At 47.7% G+C, this 18,828-nt stretch overlaps 1 protein-coding gene across 2 annotated transcripts in view; it reads left to right on the forward strand.

The window, feature by feature from the left end:
- The window catches only part of Bri3bp (BRI3 binding protein), a 13,758-nt gene extending 1,387 nt beyond the window's left edge, over window positions 1–12,371 (forward strand). The window contains exons 2-4 of one of the 2 annotated variants that reach the window (XM_029478024.1): window positions 8,927–9,029; window positions 9,415–9,512; window positions 11,602–11,709. In XM_029478024.1, the coding sequence (XP_029333884.1) occupies window positions 8,927–9,029; window positions 9,415–9,512; window positions 11,602–11,709 (309 nt within the window). Of the gene's footprint in view, window positions 1–8,926; window positions 9,030–9,414; window positions 9,513–11,601 lie in introns of both variants that reach the window. The other variant, XM_021162940.2, reaches the window with a different exon arrangement.
- Window positions 12,372–18,828: the final 6,457 nt, after the last annotated feature.

Consider the following 18,828-nt stretch of genomic DNA (forward strand, 5'->3'; position numbering starts at 1 on the left):
CTCACTTTGTAGACCAGGCTGGCCTCGAACTCAGAAATCCGCCTGCCTCTGCCTCCCAAGTGCTGGGATTAAAGGCGTGCGCCACCACGCCCGGCTTTAGGGCATCTTTAAAGTTCTCTGCTTCCACCGCGTGGGTCCGCAGAATCCTTATCTGGTCATCTGGCCTGTGGCAAGCACCTTTCCTGGCTGAGCCATCTTGCCTGTCCCTGGCTTGGAAGCGTTTAAAGCTCAGTTTCTCTTGTCTGTTAAGTGGGGATGGGAGCAATAGTTCTTTTCTTACTTGTTGGTGCCGCTGGTTGCTTCCTGGCCCAGAATCATGGTTCTCCAAGTTCCCTCTTGGTGTTTCTAGGTTGTAAGGTAATTTAATTGAACATTGCTTAGTCCTGCTGGGGAGATTTAGAGGTTTAAAACATGAACGTTTATTGGTCCTTAGCATGAGGGGGAAGAACATTAAGAACTCAAATTGACTTTTTTTTTTTTTGAGACTGGGTCTCTCTTTGTAGGTCTAGAACTCTCTATGTAGACCAGGCTGGACCCTTTAACTCAGAAGAAAATCCACTTGCCTCTGCTTCCCGAGTGCTGAGATTGAAGGTGTGTGCAACCAAGCCTGGGTGTATTTTTATTTATTTATTTATTTATTTAACGATTTGCTTAATGATTTATAATGTATACAGTGTTTTGTCTGCATGTGTGCCTGCAGGCCAGAAGAGGGCACCAGATCCCATTACAGATGGTTGTTAGCCACCATGTGGTTGCTGGGAATTGAACTGGGGGAACCTCCGGAAGAGCAGCTCTTAACCTTTGAGCCGTCTTTCCAGCCCTGCATTTCTATTTTTGAATTATGTGTATGTGTGTGGCCATGTGTGATTATACACAGGAGTGCAGTTGCCCACAGAAACTGGAAGACAGCATCGGATGCCCTGGAGCTGGAGTTACTGGTAGCCATGAGCTGTCTGACATAGGTGCTGGGAACCACACTGAGGCTGAACACATGCTGAGGCATCCCTTGTGGGGGCGGGGGTGGGGGAGAGAAAAGGAGGAGAAGGAGAGTCTGGCCAGGAACATGCAGTTGTGGGGTGTGGGATGGGGGAGAAAGGTGGCAGAGAGAGAGAGAGAAGAGGCAGAGAGGGCAAGGAGGGGCCAAACAGCTCCTTTTATAGCAAGCCAGGTCTATTTGCCGGTTGCTAGTTAACTGTTGGGCGGAGCCTAGAAGGAATGCCAATATTAAGGGAAAAAAAGATCGTTGAGAAAGAGGGCATCATTATCATCATTAGACCACTTCCTGCTGATTAGGGGCCTCAAGTTCCTTGGGGGCAAGTTTGATCTTTGCTGTCAGGATACCTAATTTCTTCTTCTCATTTCTTTGTGCACGGCTACTAGACTAACCGCAAACAACACCAACCACCAACAGAGCCACACATCCATCTGGGCTCTAGCCTTTGAAAAGTCCCCAGTCCTCCAAACATCACACACTCATAGAAACTACCTGCAGCTGACTAAACCACGACCCTATTAGGGCACGAGGCGAGTCATAGTCACCTGCTGCAAAGCAGCCTCATATCCCCATACCCCGGATGAAAAAAAAACCAAAGTGTATTCTTATAATATTTCTGTGGGGATTTTTTTGTTTGTTTGGTTTGGTTTTTCGAGACAGGGTTTCTCTGAATAGCCCTGGTTGTCCTGGAACTCACTCTGTAGACCAGGCTGGCCTCGAACTCAGAAATCCGCCTGCCTCTGCCTCCCGAGTGCTGGGATTAAAGGCGTGCGCCACCATGCCCGGCCCAGTTACTGTGTTTTCTAAAGAAACCAAAAATCCTCACGACTCTCCTATTAGGCAACAGCCTTTCATATGTAAATGTTCCCCTCACTGACAAATATTTAGTGTGTGGCAAGTATTCAGTATGTAGTATCTACAAGCTAGTCACACCCATCCATATTCTCTCTTCTGCCCAAATGAGACAGAGAGGAAGTCAAAACCACAGCGCTCTCTTGCTCTCTTGCTCTAGCTCTCCTGCTCTCCTGCTCTCCTGCTTGCTCTCTCTCTCTCTCTCTCTCTCTCTCTCTCTCTCTCTCCCTCTCTCCCTCCCTCCCTCTCCCTCCTGAGTCTCACTATATATCCCTGGCTGGCTTCAAATTCAGACCTCTGCCTTATTCTCTTGAAACAGAATTTTGCACTGACCCTGGAGCTACCATGGTAACAACCATCCTCCTGTCTTCACTCCTGCAGCACGGTGGTTACAGGAATATACCGATGCAGATGCATGACCACCCCCTGGCTTTTTAGGTGGATGCTGGGGATTGGAACTGAGGTCTTCATGCTTGCTCAGCGAGCCTTTCCTAAGCTCCTAAGCTAGCTTTGAACTCCCAACCCTTCTTGCCTCCAGCTTCTAAGTGCTGGGTGTTTAGGCTTGAGCCACCGTATCCAGCTCATGGCCAATTTGGGGTTGAACCCAGGGTTCCGTAAATGAAGACAAGTAAGGTACCAACATAACTATACCTGTCGCCCCTTAATTTTTTTCTAGTTACGGTAATAAAATACCTGTCGATTCCATTTCACTGTTTTCACTCAGTTCTATAGCTACAAAAGCATGGGAACAGGGTTATACACCTATTGTGCCCAAAGGAAACTCGGTCTCCACTAAGCAACTGTTGCCCTCCTCCACAGCCAGGCACCTGCTGGTCTCCATCTCTACAGATTTTCCTGTTTGGGTTTTCACATAAACGGGACCAAACCCTTGCCTGCCTTTTGAGTGCAGTCTGGCAACTTGCTCAGCTGCCTTTGTAGGGTTGTAGGGAGCAAAGGCTGTGCCTGATGGAGTGCGCTGGGGTGGTGGAGGCAGGAGGATTGGTAGTTGAAGGTCAGCTTCAGGTACACAGTGAGCTGAACCCATCCTGGGGTACATGATACCAACGGTAGCAGGGGGAGCTTTTTTTTAAAAGGGCTTATTAATATTGTTGTGATTTTGGTTTTTCAAGACAGGGTTGCTCTGAGTAGCCCAGGCTGGCCTCAAACTCAGAGAACCACTTGCCTCTGCCTCTGAGTGCTGGGATTAAAGGCGTGTACCACCACTGCCTGGCTACTTTTATTTGTGTGTGTATGTGCATGTGTGTGTTTGTGTATGTGTGCATGTGTGAGTGTGTGTGTGTGTGTATGCAGGTGCCCTCAGAGACCAGGAGAAGCCGTAGATGCCCTGGGGCTGGAGCTACTGGGGTGGTGAGCTGCTTAATGTGGGTGCTGGGCACTGCCTCTGGGAGAACAGCAAGTGCTTTAATGGCTGAGCCTCCTCTCCACCTCCCTCTTTTGAAATTTTAATGTAGAAGATGTGACCAAGCTGCCCTCTGGATGTTCTAGACTCCATTCCTGATGTCCCCTGAGCTGCACTGTGTAAACTCTGGTCCTGTGACTCCATGTCTGGTCCTATCATTCCTGGGGCCCTTTTTTTTTTCCCCTTTGCCAGTCTTCAGTTGAATGGTTAGTTGGTCTGTTCTGTTTTTATAGAACCTTTCTTCTGTTGCTGCTTGCAGGGAGGTATTTTGAGGAAAATAATTGACAGCTCCCTGGTCCTTTTTCTCCCACCTTAATCATTTGAGCAGCTGTATTGAAGAACATTGAGTTGACGCCTGCACAGATTGTACACAGGGTGTGAGCTGACAGAGGAGGCGTGGGCATTCATGGCGATGCCACCAACAGATAGAGTGTCTCTTCTTCTCATTTGCTTGTTTACATGTGTGTGTGTGTGCCACAGTGTTTGTGTGATCAGAGGACAGCTTGGGGGGGGGTCAACATTCTGGGGAACAAAGTCAGCTTTTGTCAGGCATAGTGGTGAGTTCCTTTACCCACTGAGCCATCTCCCTGACTCTTCTCTCTCTCTCTCTCCCTCTCCCTCCCTCCCTCCCTCCCTTTCTTAATAATATTTCAAAATACTGAAAAATTGAAGGAGTAGCATACACCCTCATCTGCTGTTCAGATTTTGTTTTTCTCCATGCACACCGCATGCATACTTTATGCATCCTTTTCTAAACCGTTTGAAATAAGACAGATATCTTGGTATCTTCTTCTGCACAGTCTACAAACATCATCCCACCCAGGAAACTTACACTTACTGTAGTAATATTTCACAATAGTCGGGTGGTACTTACATTTCCTTGTGTGTGTGTGTGTGTGTGTGAGAGAGAGAGAGAGAGAGAGAAAATGTACATGTATGTGTATGGTTTGTGTGTGTGTGTGTGTGTGAGTGAGTGAGTGCGTGCTAGCAAGCAAGCAAGCAAACGCACGTGAGCGTGTGAGCACATGAGCACTGCTTGTACCATGGCTGTCATTCTTCAACCGCTCCACCTTTATTTTTTTTAAAGACATTTTTAATAATGACTGTGTGTGTGTGTGTGTGTGTGTGTGTGTGTGTACTTGAGCAAGTGAGTGCACCTCAGGCCTTTGGATGCTGGAGGGAGTTGTCAGAGCTCCTGGAAGTAAAGAACAGGGACATGGTGGAGGGACTAAGATGAAAAGCAGCCAGGTCACAGTCGTGCGGGCCTGCAGTCTCAGCACCCAAGAAACTGATGCAGGGGTGGAGTCGGGTGCGGTGGGGGTATCACTGAAAGTTTGAGGCCAGCTTAGTGTGTGTATAATCTCAAGACCCCATCTCCAATACACCGGAAAAAAAATAGGACACAGGAGACCTAATCTTAAAAAGAAATAAGCTGGGCGGTGGTGGAGCACTCCTTTAATCCTAGCACTTGGGAGTCAGAGGCAGACGGATTTCTGAGTTCAAGGGCCAGCCTGGTCTACAGAGTGAGTTCCAGGACAGCCAGGGCTATACAGAGAAACCCTGTCTGGAAAAAACCAAAATAAATAAATAAATAAATAAATAAATAAACCTGGACATTTTGGGTAATCCCAGGGCTATACAGAGAAACCCTGTCTGGAAAAAACCTGAAGAAAGAAAGAAAGAAAGAGAGAAAGAAAGGAAGAAAGCAAGCAAGCCAGCCAGCCAGCCAGTCGGGCATGTTGGGTAATCCCAGCTCTGAATGGATAGGAGCAGGAAAGTCAGGATTTGAAAGTTGTCCTTGAGAGGGTAAAGGCGCCTGCAGTGCATGCCTGGTGAGCTGACTTTAATCCTGAGAAGCCCGGCCCACAGAGTTGGTCTTCCACCCCTCATTCATGCTTCTCCCCATAATTAGCACTTTTTATTTTATTATTTTTTTCCGCCTGTTTTCTTTGGTGGCGACACCTCATTTCATTGGCAGCCTGCTCTCCTCTGTTGTCCAGCCACGTAGTTACCATGCCACGTTGGTGTCCTTCCCCTCAGTCCCCTGAACTGACACACTTGGAGTCCTGATGTAGGACAGCTCTGTCACCCGGTATTTATTGGCTCTGCTTCCGGGCTCTGGACTCGCTGTCACTCACCAGGAACCCAGTTACCCCAGTGGGTGCTCAGACCAAGAGAGTGCAGGTCTTGCTGCTTTGATGCCAGAAATCTGAGGTCATGGTTCTGATAGGCTGGCTTCCTGAGACCCAAAAATGGGCCTGCAGGTGCTCTTCAGTCTCTGTTCTGATAGCTGTCTGTTGTGTGTCACTGATCTTAGCTCTTTTGCATATTTGTTTGTTTGCTTGTTTTTGTTTTTGTTTTCCTCCAGACAGCAGGGTTTCTCTGTGTAGCCCGGCCTGTTCTAGGACTCACTCTGTAGACCCTGCTGGCTTTGAACTCACAGAGATCCACCTGCCTCTGCCTCCCCAAGTGCTGGGATCAAAGGAGTCCTCCACCACTGCCTGCCTTCTCTCTCTCTCTCTCTCTCTCTCTCTCTCTCTTTTGTAATGAGACCCAGTACCTTATGTGTACTAGGCAAATATTCTACCACCGAGCTACACCACCAACTGTTCTTTATTTTGAGACGGGGAGCTCTAACACCTCCTGGATGGCCTCAGACTCATCATTCTTTAGCCCAAAGCAGGTTTGGAACTTGCAGTCTTCCTGCCTGTTTGTGAACACAAAGGTCCTTGCAAAGCTCACAGATAAGCACTGGGGAAACCAGGCATGTTAAACACACATGTTCTTTTTTTTTTTTTTTTTTTTTTTTTTATAACCTGTTTTCTGCCCAGAGGGCTGGCAATGGAGGTTGGTAAGGTGTAGAGGCCAGGCGATACCTGGTTCCCCACAAGCTACCACAGCCAGGATTAGAGGTGCCCAATAGACTAGATGGTCTCTGCATTGTCTATATGGCCAGGGTTTTCCCCAGGCTCCCACAAACAGGACCAGAGGTGGTTGGTAGCCCAGATGACCTCTGGGCTATATTATATGTATGACGGAGACCACACCAGATCCTCCCCTCGGCCATTAAGAAAATAATAGCTTACCAGAGGCGGGTCATCTCTGGGAGTTTCAAGGCCAGCCTGGTCTGCAGAGAAACCCTGTCTCAAAAGTGCAAACACGTGAAGCCTATCTATAAAGCCCGTCTTCCTAGAAGAAACGACACGTACTTTGAGAATAGTTTTGATGGAATTGTCATGCCTCCTTGAACACCTAGGATTGTGTTCCATAAGGAACCCGGTTTTTTTCCCCCCCAAATTGTACTGTACTTAAATATGCCTAAAATAAACTTTGTGATGTCAAACTCTAGATGGTTGAATCAGCCCCCGCTGCTGAGTTGTGCTGAATCAGGTTTCCTTCCTTGCCTCTTGTGGATCCCGGGATCATTCACTGGCTCTTTACTCCGCCAGCCCTGGTGTAGGCAGAGAAACCTCCCCCCAATACACTTCCCCCTGCCCCCTTCACACATCCCCTGCCTCAGTCTCCTGAGTAGCTGGGAGACAAGCCTGTCCCACTGACACAAGCCCTTTACAAACTCACTTCTTTAAAGACCCTGTCTTTAAACATTCCGTCACTGGGGACCAGGGGCTTCATATTCAAATTTAGAATGCAGCTGAAGTCTATGGGTCTAGCTTTGCTGGAGAGATCTGCATGTGGCTGAAGGGGTGGGGACCTGCCCTGGCGTGTCCTCCCCCCTCTTGTCCAGTTTACAGCCTGAGGGAAGAACCTTTGGTCTGGATTTGCCCTCCCAGGAGCCTTGTTACCCTGTCACTCACTGCTGACTGGACCAGGTGACCTACCACAAAAACCATTATGCTGGTTTTTCCTGTTTTTCTTTTTTCTTTTTTAAGGATTTATTTATTTATTATATGTAAGTACACTGTAGCTGTCTTCAGACACTCCAGAAGAGGGCATCAGATCTTGTTACAGATGGTTGTGAGCCACCATGTGGTTGCTGGGATTTGAACTCCGGACCTTCAGAAGAGCAGTTGGGTGCTCTTACCCACTGAGCCATCTCACCAGTCCCTATTTTTCTTTTTTAAGATTAGTTTTATTAAATGGTGAGTGTGTGTGCTTGTGTGCACAAATAACAGAGGACAGAAGAAGGCATCAGAGTCCCTAGGAACTGGGGTTGCAGGCAGGAATGAGCCTCTTCACCTTCCTTTGTTGAATCCTCTCTTGGTCCCATTTTCCAGCTGGAAAAACCAAGGCCCAGCATGGCTCAGAATGTAGCTTACCCTAAAAGAACTGCACACTACTTCCTGGGCTTTGGTGCTATCAAAGCCTGTTCTGCTGCCTAGCCTGCTTCCCTATCTCCATCCTTCCTTGTGATTTTTTTCTATTTGCGCTCTCTCTCTCTCTCTCTCTCTCTCTCTCTCTCTCTCTCTCTCTCTCTTTGTGTGTGTAATAGAGTCTCAATGTACAAGTTTTGGCTGTCCCAGAACTCACTATGGATATGTAGATCAGGCTGGCTTTGAACTGTCAGAGTCTACTTGCCTCTGTCCCCAGAGCATTGGAATTGAAGGTGAGAACACCACTATGCTAGCTTTTCATGTTTTTCTTTTTTAAGATTAGTTTTACTGAATTGTGTGTGTGTGTGTGTGTGTGTGCTTAAGTGTACAAATACAAGAAGAAGGCATCAGAGTCCCCTGGAACTGGGTTGCAGGCAGTTTGAGCTGCCCCGTTTTTGTAATGGTGAGAGCTGAACTCAAGATGTCATGAGTGCTAGGAAAACTTACATCTCAGCCCTGGTTTCGAGTTGTAGGCTACGTGTATATAATATCACTGTTAGGGTTGCTGTGGAAAGGGGTTATTTGACTCCTGCTTTCATATTCATTATTGAAGGAAGTCAGGGCAGGAACTCAAACAGGGCAGGAACCTGGGGACAGGAACAGGGGCCATGGAGGGGTGCCACTTAACTGGCTTGCTTTCCATGGCTTGCTCAGCCTGCTTTCTTACAGAACCTAGGTCCACCAGCCTAGGGATGGCACCACCCACAGTGGGCTGGGCCTGCCCACATCAATCACTAATTAAGAAAATTGCCTTACAGGCTTGCCTACAAAGCCGGATCTTCTGGAGGCATTTTTCTCCATTGAGGGTCCCTCTCTGATGATATCAGCTATGCCAAGTTGACAGGAAACTAGCCAGTGGGATTACTCACTCAAAAGAGAGCAAGAGATGAGGCAGGAGCTCGAACTCCCGATTTCCTGGTCTCCCGGCTTTCCCAAATCCCCTGGAGAGCCATAGACAGAGAGCGCGGTCTCAGGCTTCCCAGTCAGTTGGTCCTTTGAGAGCCAACTGGCCAGGGAAGCATCTTGAGAGCAGACACTCCCAGGCAGAGGAACCAGATACCCTGACCAAGAGCCAGCAGAACTATAGGGGAAGTGGTAGGTGCAGTGCAGCCAGATTGTGGGGTGTGTGTGTGAGAGACGGGCTTTCCGCATTCTCCGTGGTGGTGGACCAGCTATCAACCCTTCTTCGTCCACTTGGCTACAGACTGTCCCCGAGGTAGCTCCTGGTTTTCCTGTCGAGTCCTCTCCCGAGCTCACACTTCAGTATCTGAGTGGCTTTAGGGAGGACAGTGGATTGGTTGATTCCTTACTGTCTTCTCGTCCCTGCAGTTACTGTCCAGGCTGACCGAGCGGTTCGTGCAGGGGGTGGACATGTTCTTAGAGACGTTATGGAAAGTTTGGATGGAGCTCTTAGAAGTCCTTGGGCTTGACGGTAGGTACGGGGATGGTTGTGCAAGGTGTTTGCGTTGCGAGCTTTGTTTTGGGGGGGCTGTCTCACTATGTGGGGAGTCTCCATGTCCTTAGCTGAGAGGACACCAGAGGGCTGAGGGTATGGAGCACCACGGGGAGGAAGGAGCATTTTACTTTCAAGAGCTGAACCTGTGGTCTGAAACTTCAAAAGCTGTGTGGGTACCTGGTGGTGGCACACACCTTCAAACCCAGCACTTGGGAGGCAGAGACAGGCGGATCTCTGTGAGTTGGAGGCCAGCCTGGTCTACAGAGTGAGGTTCAGAATGGCCAGGGCTATTAAACAGACAAACCCTGTCTTGAACCCACCCCCCTACCCCCCATCCCCCACCCCCCAAAATGCTGTGCAGACAATGGAGGTAGAGCCTGCAGTGATGGTGACCTGGGCCACCTGGAGCCTCTGGAAGCCAGAAGAGGGCAGAAGAGGCTCCCGAGAGCCCTCACACAGGTATGCTGTACACCAGGGCTGTGTGTTTCAGCATGCCAGAGACAGAGTCAGTAGAGAGGAAAGTCACTTTGGGAGCACAGCCATGGACTTGGCCTTTTGGTTCCTGGAACCCGGGGAGGGGATGAACCTCAGCATCTAAGGTTCATCAGAGACCTGGTGTATAGGGCTCAGTTGTGGCAAAGCCAGAAAACAGATATAGTGGTGTAACAGGATCCTCTCAAAATCCGTTAGCCCCAGGCATCCTTCTTTACAGTTCTAGGACCTGGGCTCACGGTGGAGTCAGACTGCACCAGCCAGGATCCACATACCACCACAATGGTCTGCTCTTTACCCCTGACCCCACTTCCAGCCTCCACTCACCAAGTCTAACCTTTGAAAGGCCTCATACCAGGTCGTGTCACCTTGCCACTCAGGAGGTAGAGAGGTGGCCCTCAGAATGCTGTGAGGCACACGGCCCCCCCCCCCCCGGGGACTGGGCTGAGTCAACATATACCCAAACATTGCAACCGTATGCAATCCTGTGAGGGCTGGCTGCCTCAGCCATGACCTGCTGGGATTGTGCAACTCCGGGTTACCATCCCTGGACAGTGAGCCTGTGGAGATAAAGCAGATTGCAAGGAATTGCATGCAGTGGGGGCTGGGAGACAGCAGAGTGGGGTAACTCAGGACCCCAGGCATCACTGACGAGACTTGGCCGGGTGCTATCCCTTGATGCCTTGTTTTGTGCTGTGAGTCTCCCTCTGGGTTTGAATAAGCTGCAGGGCACCGAAGGCCTTTGGGAACCGTGACTGAAGCTCAGAACCAGGGCCGTCTTCAAGGTGGCTGCTCTCAGCTCCCAGTATTTCCTTCCCCATCAGTTTTCAGAGTGTTAGTTACAATGGGGACCCCTCTGCTTAGATTGGTTTGTTAGCAGTAAGCTTTGAGGCATATAGAGGCACTCTACTGGTCTAGTTACAGGGAAAAGAAATTGGTGAAATTTACCTTGGCATGGTGGCTCATGCCTTTGATCCCCATACTCAGAGGCAGGCAGATCTCTGTGAGTTCAAGGCCAGCCTGGTCTATGTGAGGACTCCCCATCTCATCTCAAAGTTGGTGAAATCAATTTTACTATTTCTGTTTTGCTGCTTTTTTTTTTTTTTTTGGTTTTGTGTGTGCGTGTGTGTGTGTGTGGGTGTATGTGTGGTTGTTATTTTGCTTTGTCTTTGAGACAGGGTCCCCTGTACCCCACACTAGCCTCAAATTCACTATGGTGGAACCAAGGATGGCCTTGAACATCTAATCCTCCTGCCTCAGCTTCCTGGGTGCTGGGATGACAGATGTGAGCCACTGTAAGCAGTCTGAGGGGATAGCTCCTTGTAAAATGGGGAGTTTGCACTCCAGCACCATTTTTATAAAAATGGGTCTCTGTGTGCAGCCCTGACTGTCCTGGAACTCATCTGGAGATCAAGCTGGCCTTGAACTCACTGACATCTGTCTGCCTCTGCCGCATGAGTGCCAGGTTAAAGGTGTGAGCTACCACTGCCCAGCTTGTTAAAATATTTTTCTAGATTTATTTATTATTTGTTTTTATGTGTTATGGGTGTTTCGTACATCTGTGCACTTCACGTATGCAGAACCTAAGGGTCTGTCTGACATTGCCCTGTCTCTGGAGTTACAGATGGTTGTTGGGAATCGAACTAGGTCCTTGCAAGAGTAGCCAGTGCTTTTAACCACTGAATCGTTTCTCCAATCCCATAAAAGGTGTTTTTTTTTTGGGGGGGGGGGTTCGAGACAGGGTTTCTCTGTGCAGTCCTGGCTGTCCTGGAACTCACCCTGTAGACCAGGCTGGCCTGGAACTCAGAAATCCGCCTTCCTCTGCCTCCCAAGTGTGTGCCACCACTGCCCAGCCATAAAAGGTGTTCTAAACTCATGAGGATACTAATGGTCCTGAGAGACCACCTGTGCCCCTCAAGTATTTGCTTTATTTTGCTTTCGTTGTGTTGGGTTGTGACAGGAGCCTATGGGTCCAGTCCCAGAGCTCAGCTGTCCTTCCTGCTTTCCTAGAAGGTCCTGACCGCGTGGGAATAACTGGCCCTGTCCTCTTTTGCAGTATCCAACCTGTCACAGTACTTCAGCCCAGCCTCCGTGTCCAACAGCCCCACCCGGGCCCTGGTGCTGGTTGGTGTGGTTCTCCTGGCCTACTGGTTCTTGTCTCTGACCTTGGGCTTCACCTTCAGCCTCCTCCACCTGGTGTTTGGCCGCTTCTTCTGGCTCGTGCGTGTCATCCTGTTCTCCATGTCCTGCGTGTATATCCTACATAAGTACGAGGGCGAGCCCGAGCACGCGGTGCTGCCGCTCTGCGTCGTGGTGGCCATCTACTTCATGACGGGGCCCATGGGCTACTGGCGGGGCAGCCCCGGTGGCCTTTGCAGCCCCAGCGTGGAGGAGAAGCTGGAACACCTGGAGAACCAGGTGAGGTTGCTCAACATCCGCCTCAACAGGGTGCTCGAGAACCTTGACCGCTCCAAGGACAAGTGAAGGTCAGCCGCCTAGCCGTCCAACCAGCTAGTGATGTCAAAAGACAGCAGAAGAAGAGAAGAGCCGGCAACCCCACCAAATCCCAACCCTCCCAATAAACTGAGCAAAAACGCCACGCCTGGTATTTCCCACTGTGTGTCAACCTTAGGAGCCACTGGAGGAGAGAGAACTTTCGTAGATTGCCAGTGGGAAAACAGTTTTTAAACAACGGATATACCCCCTGTTAGCTGTGTAGTCGGATAACTTTATCTGTGCATAGAACATAATGTTGATTTTTCTTCCCAAACATTTAAATACATCTTTTGTAAGGTTTTTAAATAAAGGCAGATGGAGTCAAGTTTATCAGAGCTTTGAAGGGAACGCTTGACATCCTTAAAGAGGTTAAAATTGGCTTGTGGGTGAGCACCGTGTGCAATCTCTTCGTCTTCCCGAATGTGACCTTTATTTCGTGTCTTCTGGGGTTGGTGGTGACCTGGTTAACAAGTGCTGTCTCTTGTTCTTGTGGACACTTGGGCTTCAGAGGTTTGGGTCCTAGGGATCCCGTGAGCTCTTCCTCCATTGTGCCCCTCCATGTCTATTTCTGTTTTGTATGGTGCTGGGGATACTGAGCCCCCCCCCCCTTGTCCATTGTGTTTCTGAATGAAGGTACCCATAGACGTCCCGAGATCTCTTTCTCTTCTCTGGACTTCAATGTAGATTAACCCTAGCCTTTCCAGGAAGAAAGGATGTGGATGGAGCTGCAAACTGTCTTTGGAGTTTGATGCTAAGAACCGGGTGGGCCCCGAAGATCATTCCAGAATCCAGCCGGATCTCACATCCCCGGTTGGCCAGCGAGGCCCAGAGAGCCGGCTGGACCCTCATGGGAGTCGCTTGTTTCCTTTGCTTCTAATTGACTCGGGACCATAGAAGAAAAAGGAACCATTCACGGCCAGTAACATCCTTTATTTCATTCCTTCTAGGACATTCGTAGGCATAAGCAACCTTGAGATCGAAATCGTTTGTCCTGAAATTTTTATAATTGTGTGTTAGGTGCTTTTTAAAGTTTGGGGTCCAGGGCATTGCTGTTAATAGCTAAACCCCTGGGTGCAGAGACCTCTCTGCCAGCTTCTGTGGAAAGAGAACTGGCTTTTGCAGGATGTGACTGGGGTCGCCTGTGACGACTGTGGAGCCACTGAGTCCCAACTTGAGCTTGGTGGAGGGACCCAGCTGATGGCAGCTCTGGTGCCGTATGTCTGTGAAGTTCTGTCTTTGGTGACAAGTATCTGTCACGCAGATTTGGGTCTTTGAGGATGTGTCTGAGAGAGACCTCTCTACTCGAGGTGACAGACAGTATGGGACTCTCATTTTCTTGAATTTCATTCCCTTCTGGAACCCGTACTGGGGAAATCTCTCCACAGACATTGGAAACCCACAACTTGTGATGTGAAACATTCCGATTTTGTTGTTTAGCTACTCTAGGCAAATCTACTTGCAGCACAGGGTGGAAGTAGCAGAGAAGGGGCACCTTGGTGGTTAATATTTTCTTTCCTTCCAGATGTCTGGTCATATCATACTAAAAGATTACTTTTCAGACGTGGGCTAGGGGGCAGTCACTCTCTGTAAAGCTAAACCTTCTTGCCTTGGCTCCTCTCAGTGGCCACTTGAGATGTTGTAGGTCGATTCCTATACAGTCCACTATAGCTAAGACTGCAACACCACCCAATATTCAGGAGGCAGAGGCAGGAGGATTGCTGCTATTTGAAGGCCAGCCAGGTCTAAGTGGTCTATTTCAGGTCAGCCAGGGTTACATAGCGAGACCAAAAGCCAGGTGTAGTAGCACAAGAGAGCCAGAGGCAGGCACATCTGAGTTTGAGGCCAGTCTGGTCTATGTAGTGAGTTCCAGGACAGGCAGTTTTAATACATTGAGACCTTGTCTCAAAACAATAGCAACAAAAAAGGTAAAAAAAAAAAAAAAAAAAAATCTGCAATATTTTTTTCCAGTCTGACCAAATGTAGACTCTAAAGCCAGTTTTATAGTTGAATATATATATATAATGTGTATATACATATATATGCTATATACACTATATATATTCATATATATACATACACAAGATGCCTTCATTTTAATTTTTACATTTAGTTATTATGATTTTTTGAGACAGGGTCTCATGTATTTAAGGCTGGCCTTGAACTTGCTAAGTAGCTGAGACTGGCCTTAAACTCTCCTGCCCCCAGCCCGAGTGCAGGAATGATGTGCACACGTGACTACACTCCCATTGTTCGAATGCCTTGGGGTGAATACGGTCTATGCATGTTAAGAGAACACTCAAGAGTCCAGTCCTGGATACCTTCATTCTTAGTGGAACAATGTACGAATCAGAGTAGAATGTTACTTGAAATTCTAGTAGTTTTTTTTTTTTTTTTTTTTAAACTTCAGATGGTATTACGGTGTTTGNTTTTTTTTTTTTTTTTTTTTAAACTTCAGATGGTATTACGGTGTTTGATGCATATATTTTAGCTTTTTTTTTTTTTTTTTTTTCTTTTTGAGGCAGGGTCTCTCTACATAGCCCTGGCTGTCCTGCAACTCTCTGTGTAAACCAGGCTGCCCTCTTAACTTGCAGAGATCCACCTGCCTCTGAGTGCTGGTATTAAAGGTGTTGCACCACCATGCCTGGCATTGTTTGGATGTAATCATAGCTCCCAGTAATTAAAGATTTTTTTTTTCTTTTCTTCTTTCATTCGTGGACGTGAGCAGCTTATTGGCCTCCCTTCCCCTTCCCCCTCCCCCTATCTCTTTTGTATGTGGAAAGATGTATTTTTGTACCTTATTTCATGCCTTATCTTCAGGGCTGTGTACGACTCCTCCTTAACCGAATAACATGATAAACATTTGGACGGCAGCCACTGTGGATCTATTATAGATAAGGGGTGGGGCGGGCGATATGGCTCAATGAGGAAAGGCACTTGCCACCAAGCCTGAGTTTGATTCCCGGGACCACTCCCACAGGTTTCCTTCTAACCTCTACGCATGGGCTGTGGCTTCCCATCCCTTGGCCCCAATAAATGCAAATATACTTTTTTTTAATGAAAAGATAGTGTAAGGATTATAACTGTCTCAAAGTCAGTATTAACTCCCTGGTGGTCCTCTCTCACATTAAGTACTTGCTTTATCGAGGACAGGACTGAGGTTATTGGCTGCCTCTGAAGTGTACTGACTGGGCTTAGCTTAGTATTGGGGTTGGTGATTTTTGATGGTGGTGTTTTATTTTGAATTTTTTTATGTGTATGTGTTTTGGTTTTTGGTTTTTGGTTTTTTTGTCACGCTTGTATGTCTGTGTACCACGTATTTGCCTGGTGCCTGCAGAGAGGAGAAGAGGGTGTCATACCCCCCTGGAATTAGTGGCAGTTGTCAGCTGCCTTGTGGATGCTGAAAAAAATCAAACCCAGGTTTTTTGGAAGAACAGCCAGTGCTCTAACCACTGAGCAGCCTCTCCGGCCCTACGGCTTGGGTTTTTTGAGATGGCATCTCTTGGACTCCTGGCTGGTCTCGAACAGGCTATGTGGTGGAGAAGGACCTTGAACTCCTGATTCCCCATCCTTCTGGATGCTAGGATTAGAGACAGATGCTAACACACCTGCTCAGGATGGAACCCGGGGCCTCCTACATTTTACATAAGCATCCTACCAAATTAGCCCGGTCCCAGCCTGTAGTCAGTGTTTGTATAGTGGTCTCTTCCCTTTTCTAGTCAGGAGGCTGTTGGTATAGCACACAGACACCTTTCACAGACTCACTTCCTGTTGCTGCTAGCATCCCCCCACCCTTTGGGTCCTTTGTTGAGGCTCGACCCTCTTTCTACTGGCAATAAGTGTGGAAAAGAATGTCCTCACTGCTGGCCTTTTGACCCATGATAGGGTCCTCTAATTCATAAAAGTGACCCAGGGACAAGCCTAAGAGGCAGCCTGGGGATGAGACTCAGCAGGCCACAGGGGGTTAGGAGCGGAGCTGTGAAGAAGTAACCAGGAAGGCATGTCTTTCCTAGGGACCTCATGAGAAGCTCTGAGGGAAGGTTGGGAGCATTGTCCTAGGGCCCTGTGTGTGAAGAGCTCTGCTTGCTCACGTGGTCCCGTCCATCACTCTGGCCTGCTCACAGATGGCTGGGAAATAGCGTGACCAGGAAGCCCGATGTGCTTGTAAACCCAGGACTCAGTCTCTAGATAGATAGGAAGGTGCTGAGTTCAAAGCCATCCTGGTCTACGTGGCAAGACCCTGTCTCAGCAAACGAACCCAACATGTTCAAGAGTCAGCACAAAAATCTTTAACAAAGCAGGCTCCTCTGCATCTTGTGGTTGGTAGGCAGCCTGAAGCACTTCTTTTCTTCACAAGCCCTGTTGCTTTCGTTTGTTCTGAGACAGGGTCTCAATCTAGCCCAGGCTGGCCTCGAACCTGGAGATCTGCTCGCCTCTGCCTCCCAAGTACCGGGCTTAAAGTTGTGCACCACCTCGCCCAGAAAGCCAGCATTGGTGAGCCTGGTGCGCACCTGGAGCTACAAGGAATTTCCAAGGCGACCCTCTCAGCCTCTTTACTGTCAAGTCCTGGGCTCCTGAGCTCTGCCCCCAGCATGAAAGCTGCTTTCAAAGCAACCTGTGATAATTCTGTAATGTTTTTGAGTTTGACCATTTATGTACTTGGGCTTTGGGCTCCTCACCTGTGAATTGTAGATTTCTATTTTGCGGGTTTTAACCCAATACCCTTGTCACTGGCTGGCATCAGCAAGCTTCAGCCTTTTTGCATCCTTCTGTGTTTTGCTCTTTGGTGGTCCCTCCGTAGCTAGGACAGACACGGAGAACCTGTCTTTTGGTCCTGATGGCACAAACAGCACATTGTTCCTGCCACCGGGACAGCTACGGCAGCCAGTGGCATGCCTGACTCTCCGCCCGATGTCTCTTCGGATTTCAAACTTATGCTGTTGTGTCAGTTTCCTGTCTGCATCTGTGATAAATCTCTAAATATCCTGTAATTAAATTAATTTCTCGTGACAGTGATCAGTGTGCAGTTAAATCCCCCAAGAGGTAATTATTTCCCTGTTTTTAGCTGCAGATTTTTTTTTTTAAAAACCAATGACTTCTTCACAGTTGAGTTCCTGTTTTGTGTCTCAGCTTAGAAAATTTTATATAGTATTTAGTTTGACACAATAGAAAGCCATTCCGTGTGAACATAATAGGATGTGTGCACACACGCACATGCGCAAACATTAATTGGGAAGCTGATTCTACGAATATCTTATATAGGGAAAAAAAGCGTCAGGCTTAGTATTTTTTTGTAAAGTGATGGATACATTGCTCTTATTAATCACTGGCTTGATGTTAGAGGTCTTTGTAGATCGACTTTAAGAATTGGATTAAAATATTGTGAACATTGCAGCTTAATAAATGTTTACTGTGATGTTGTTCAGACTCTTGGATGGATTTCTTTACTTGGGTGAGGCACTTGAGGTAACCTCCAGAATTAGAGAGTCATTTTATGGCTTTGGTTTATGTCTTTATCTTATGTGTATGACTGCTTGGCCTGAGTGAGTGTATGTGTATACTTTGTGTGTCCCTGGTGCCCTTGATGGTCAGAGCTCCTGGAAATGGAGTTACAGATGTTTATGAGCCGCCATATGGGTGCTGGGAAGTGAACCCAGGTCATCTACGTGAACAGCGAGTGCTTTTAACTATTGAGCCATCTCTCCTGCGCTAAAGATTAATTTAAATATATATATGGGCTGGAGAGATGGCTCAGCGGTTAAGAGCACTGACTGCTCTTCTGAAGGTCCTGAGTTCAAATTCTAGCAACCATATGGTGGCTCACAACCCCTCTGTAATGAGGTCTGATGCCCTCTTCTGGAGTGTCTGAAGACAGCTACAGTGTACTTGCATATAATAAATAAATAAATCTTTAAAAAAAAGATTAAGTTATCTGTATGTGTATGAGTAATGTCTGCATATGCGATGGCACCATATACATGCAATGACTTCAGAGCCCAAAAGAGGACATTGGATCTCCTGGAGATGGAGTTACAGATGACAGAGAGATACTGTGTGGGTGCTGGGAACTTGGGGTTCTCTGCAAGAGCAGCCCGTGCTCTTAACCACTGAGCTATCTCTTCAGCCCCATCATTTATATTTATTTATTTTATTTTTGAGACAGACTCTGACTATGTAACCCTGATTGTTCTGGGACTCACTATGTAGAACAGGGTGATCTTGAATTCACAGCGACCCATCTGCCTCTGCTTCTCAAGTTCTCGGATTAATGAAATGCAGCGCTACTCCTGGCTATTTTAAAATAATAAAACTCAGAAATCCGCCTGCCTCTGTCTCCCAAGTGCTGGGATTAAAGGCGTGTGCCACCACCGCCTGGCTAATTATGTTTTTATGTGTTTGTAATTGATTGCCAAGAACCCAGACGAGGGCTGGGCAGGTGGCACACTTTTTTAATCTCAGCACTTGGGAGACAGATTTCTGAGTTTGAGGTCAGCCTGGACTATAAAGTGAGTTCCAGGACAGCCAGGGCTATTCAGAGAAACCCCGTCTTGAAAAAATAAAACAAGCCGGGCGTGGTGGCGCACGCCTTTAATCCCAGCACTCGGGAGGCAGAGGCAGGCGGATTTCTGAGTTCGAGGCTAGCCTGGTCTACAGAGTGAGTTCCAGGACAGCCAGGGCTATACAGAGAAACCCTGTCTCGAAAAACCAAAAAAAAAAAAAAAAAAAAAAAAAAAAAAAAAAAAAAAAAAAAAAAAAAAAAAAAAAAAAAAAAAAAAAAAAAAAAAAAAAC

The sequence above is a fragment of the Mus caroli genome, chromosome 5 (genome assembly GCF_900094665.2).
Source record: "Mus caroli chromosome 5, CAROLI_EIJ_v1.1, whole genome shotgun sequence".
In the NCBI taxonomy this organism is placed as follows: Eukaryota; Metazoa; Chordata; class Mammalia; order Rodentia; family Muridae; genus Mus; species Mus caroli.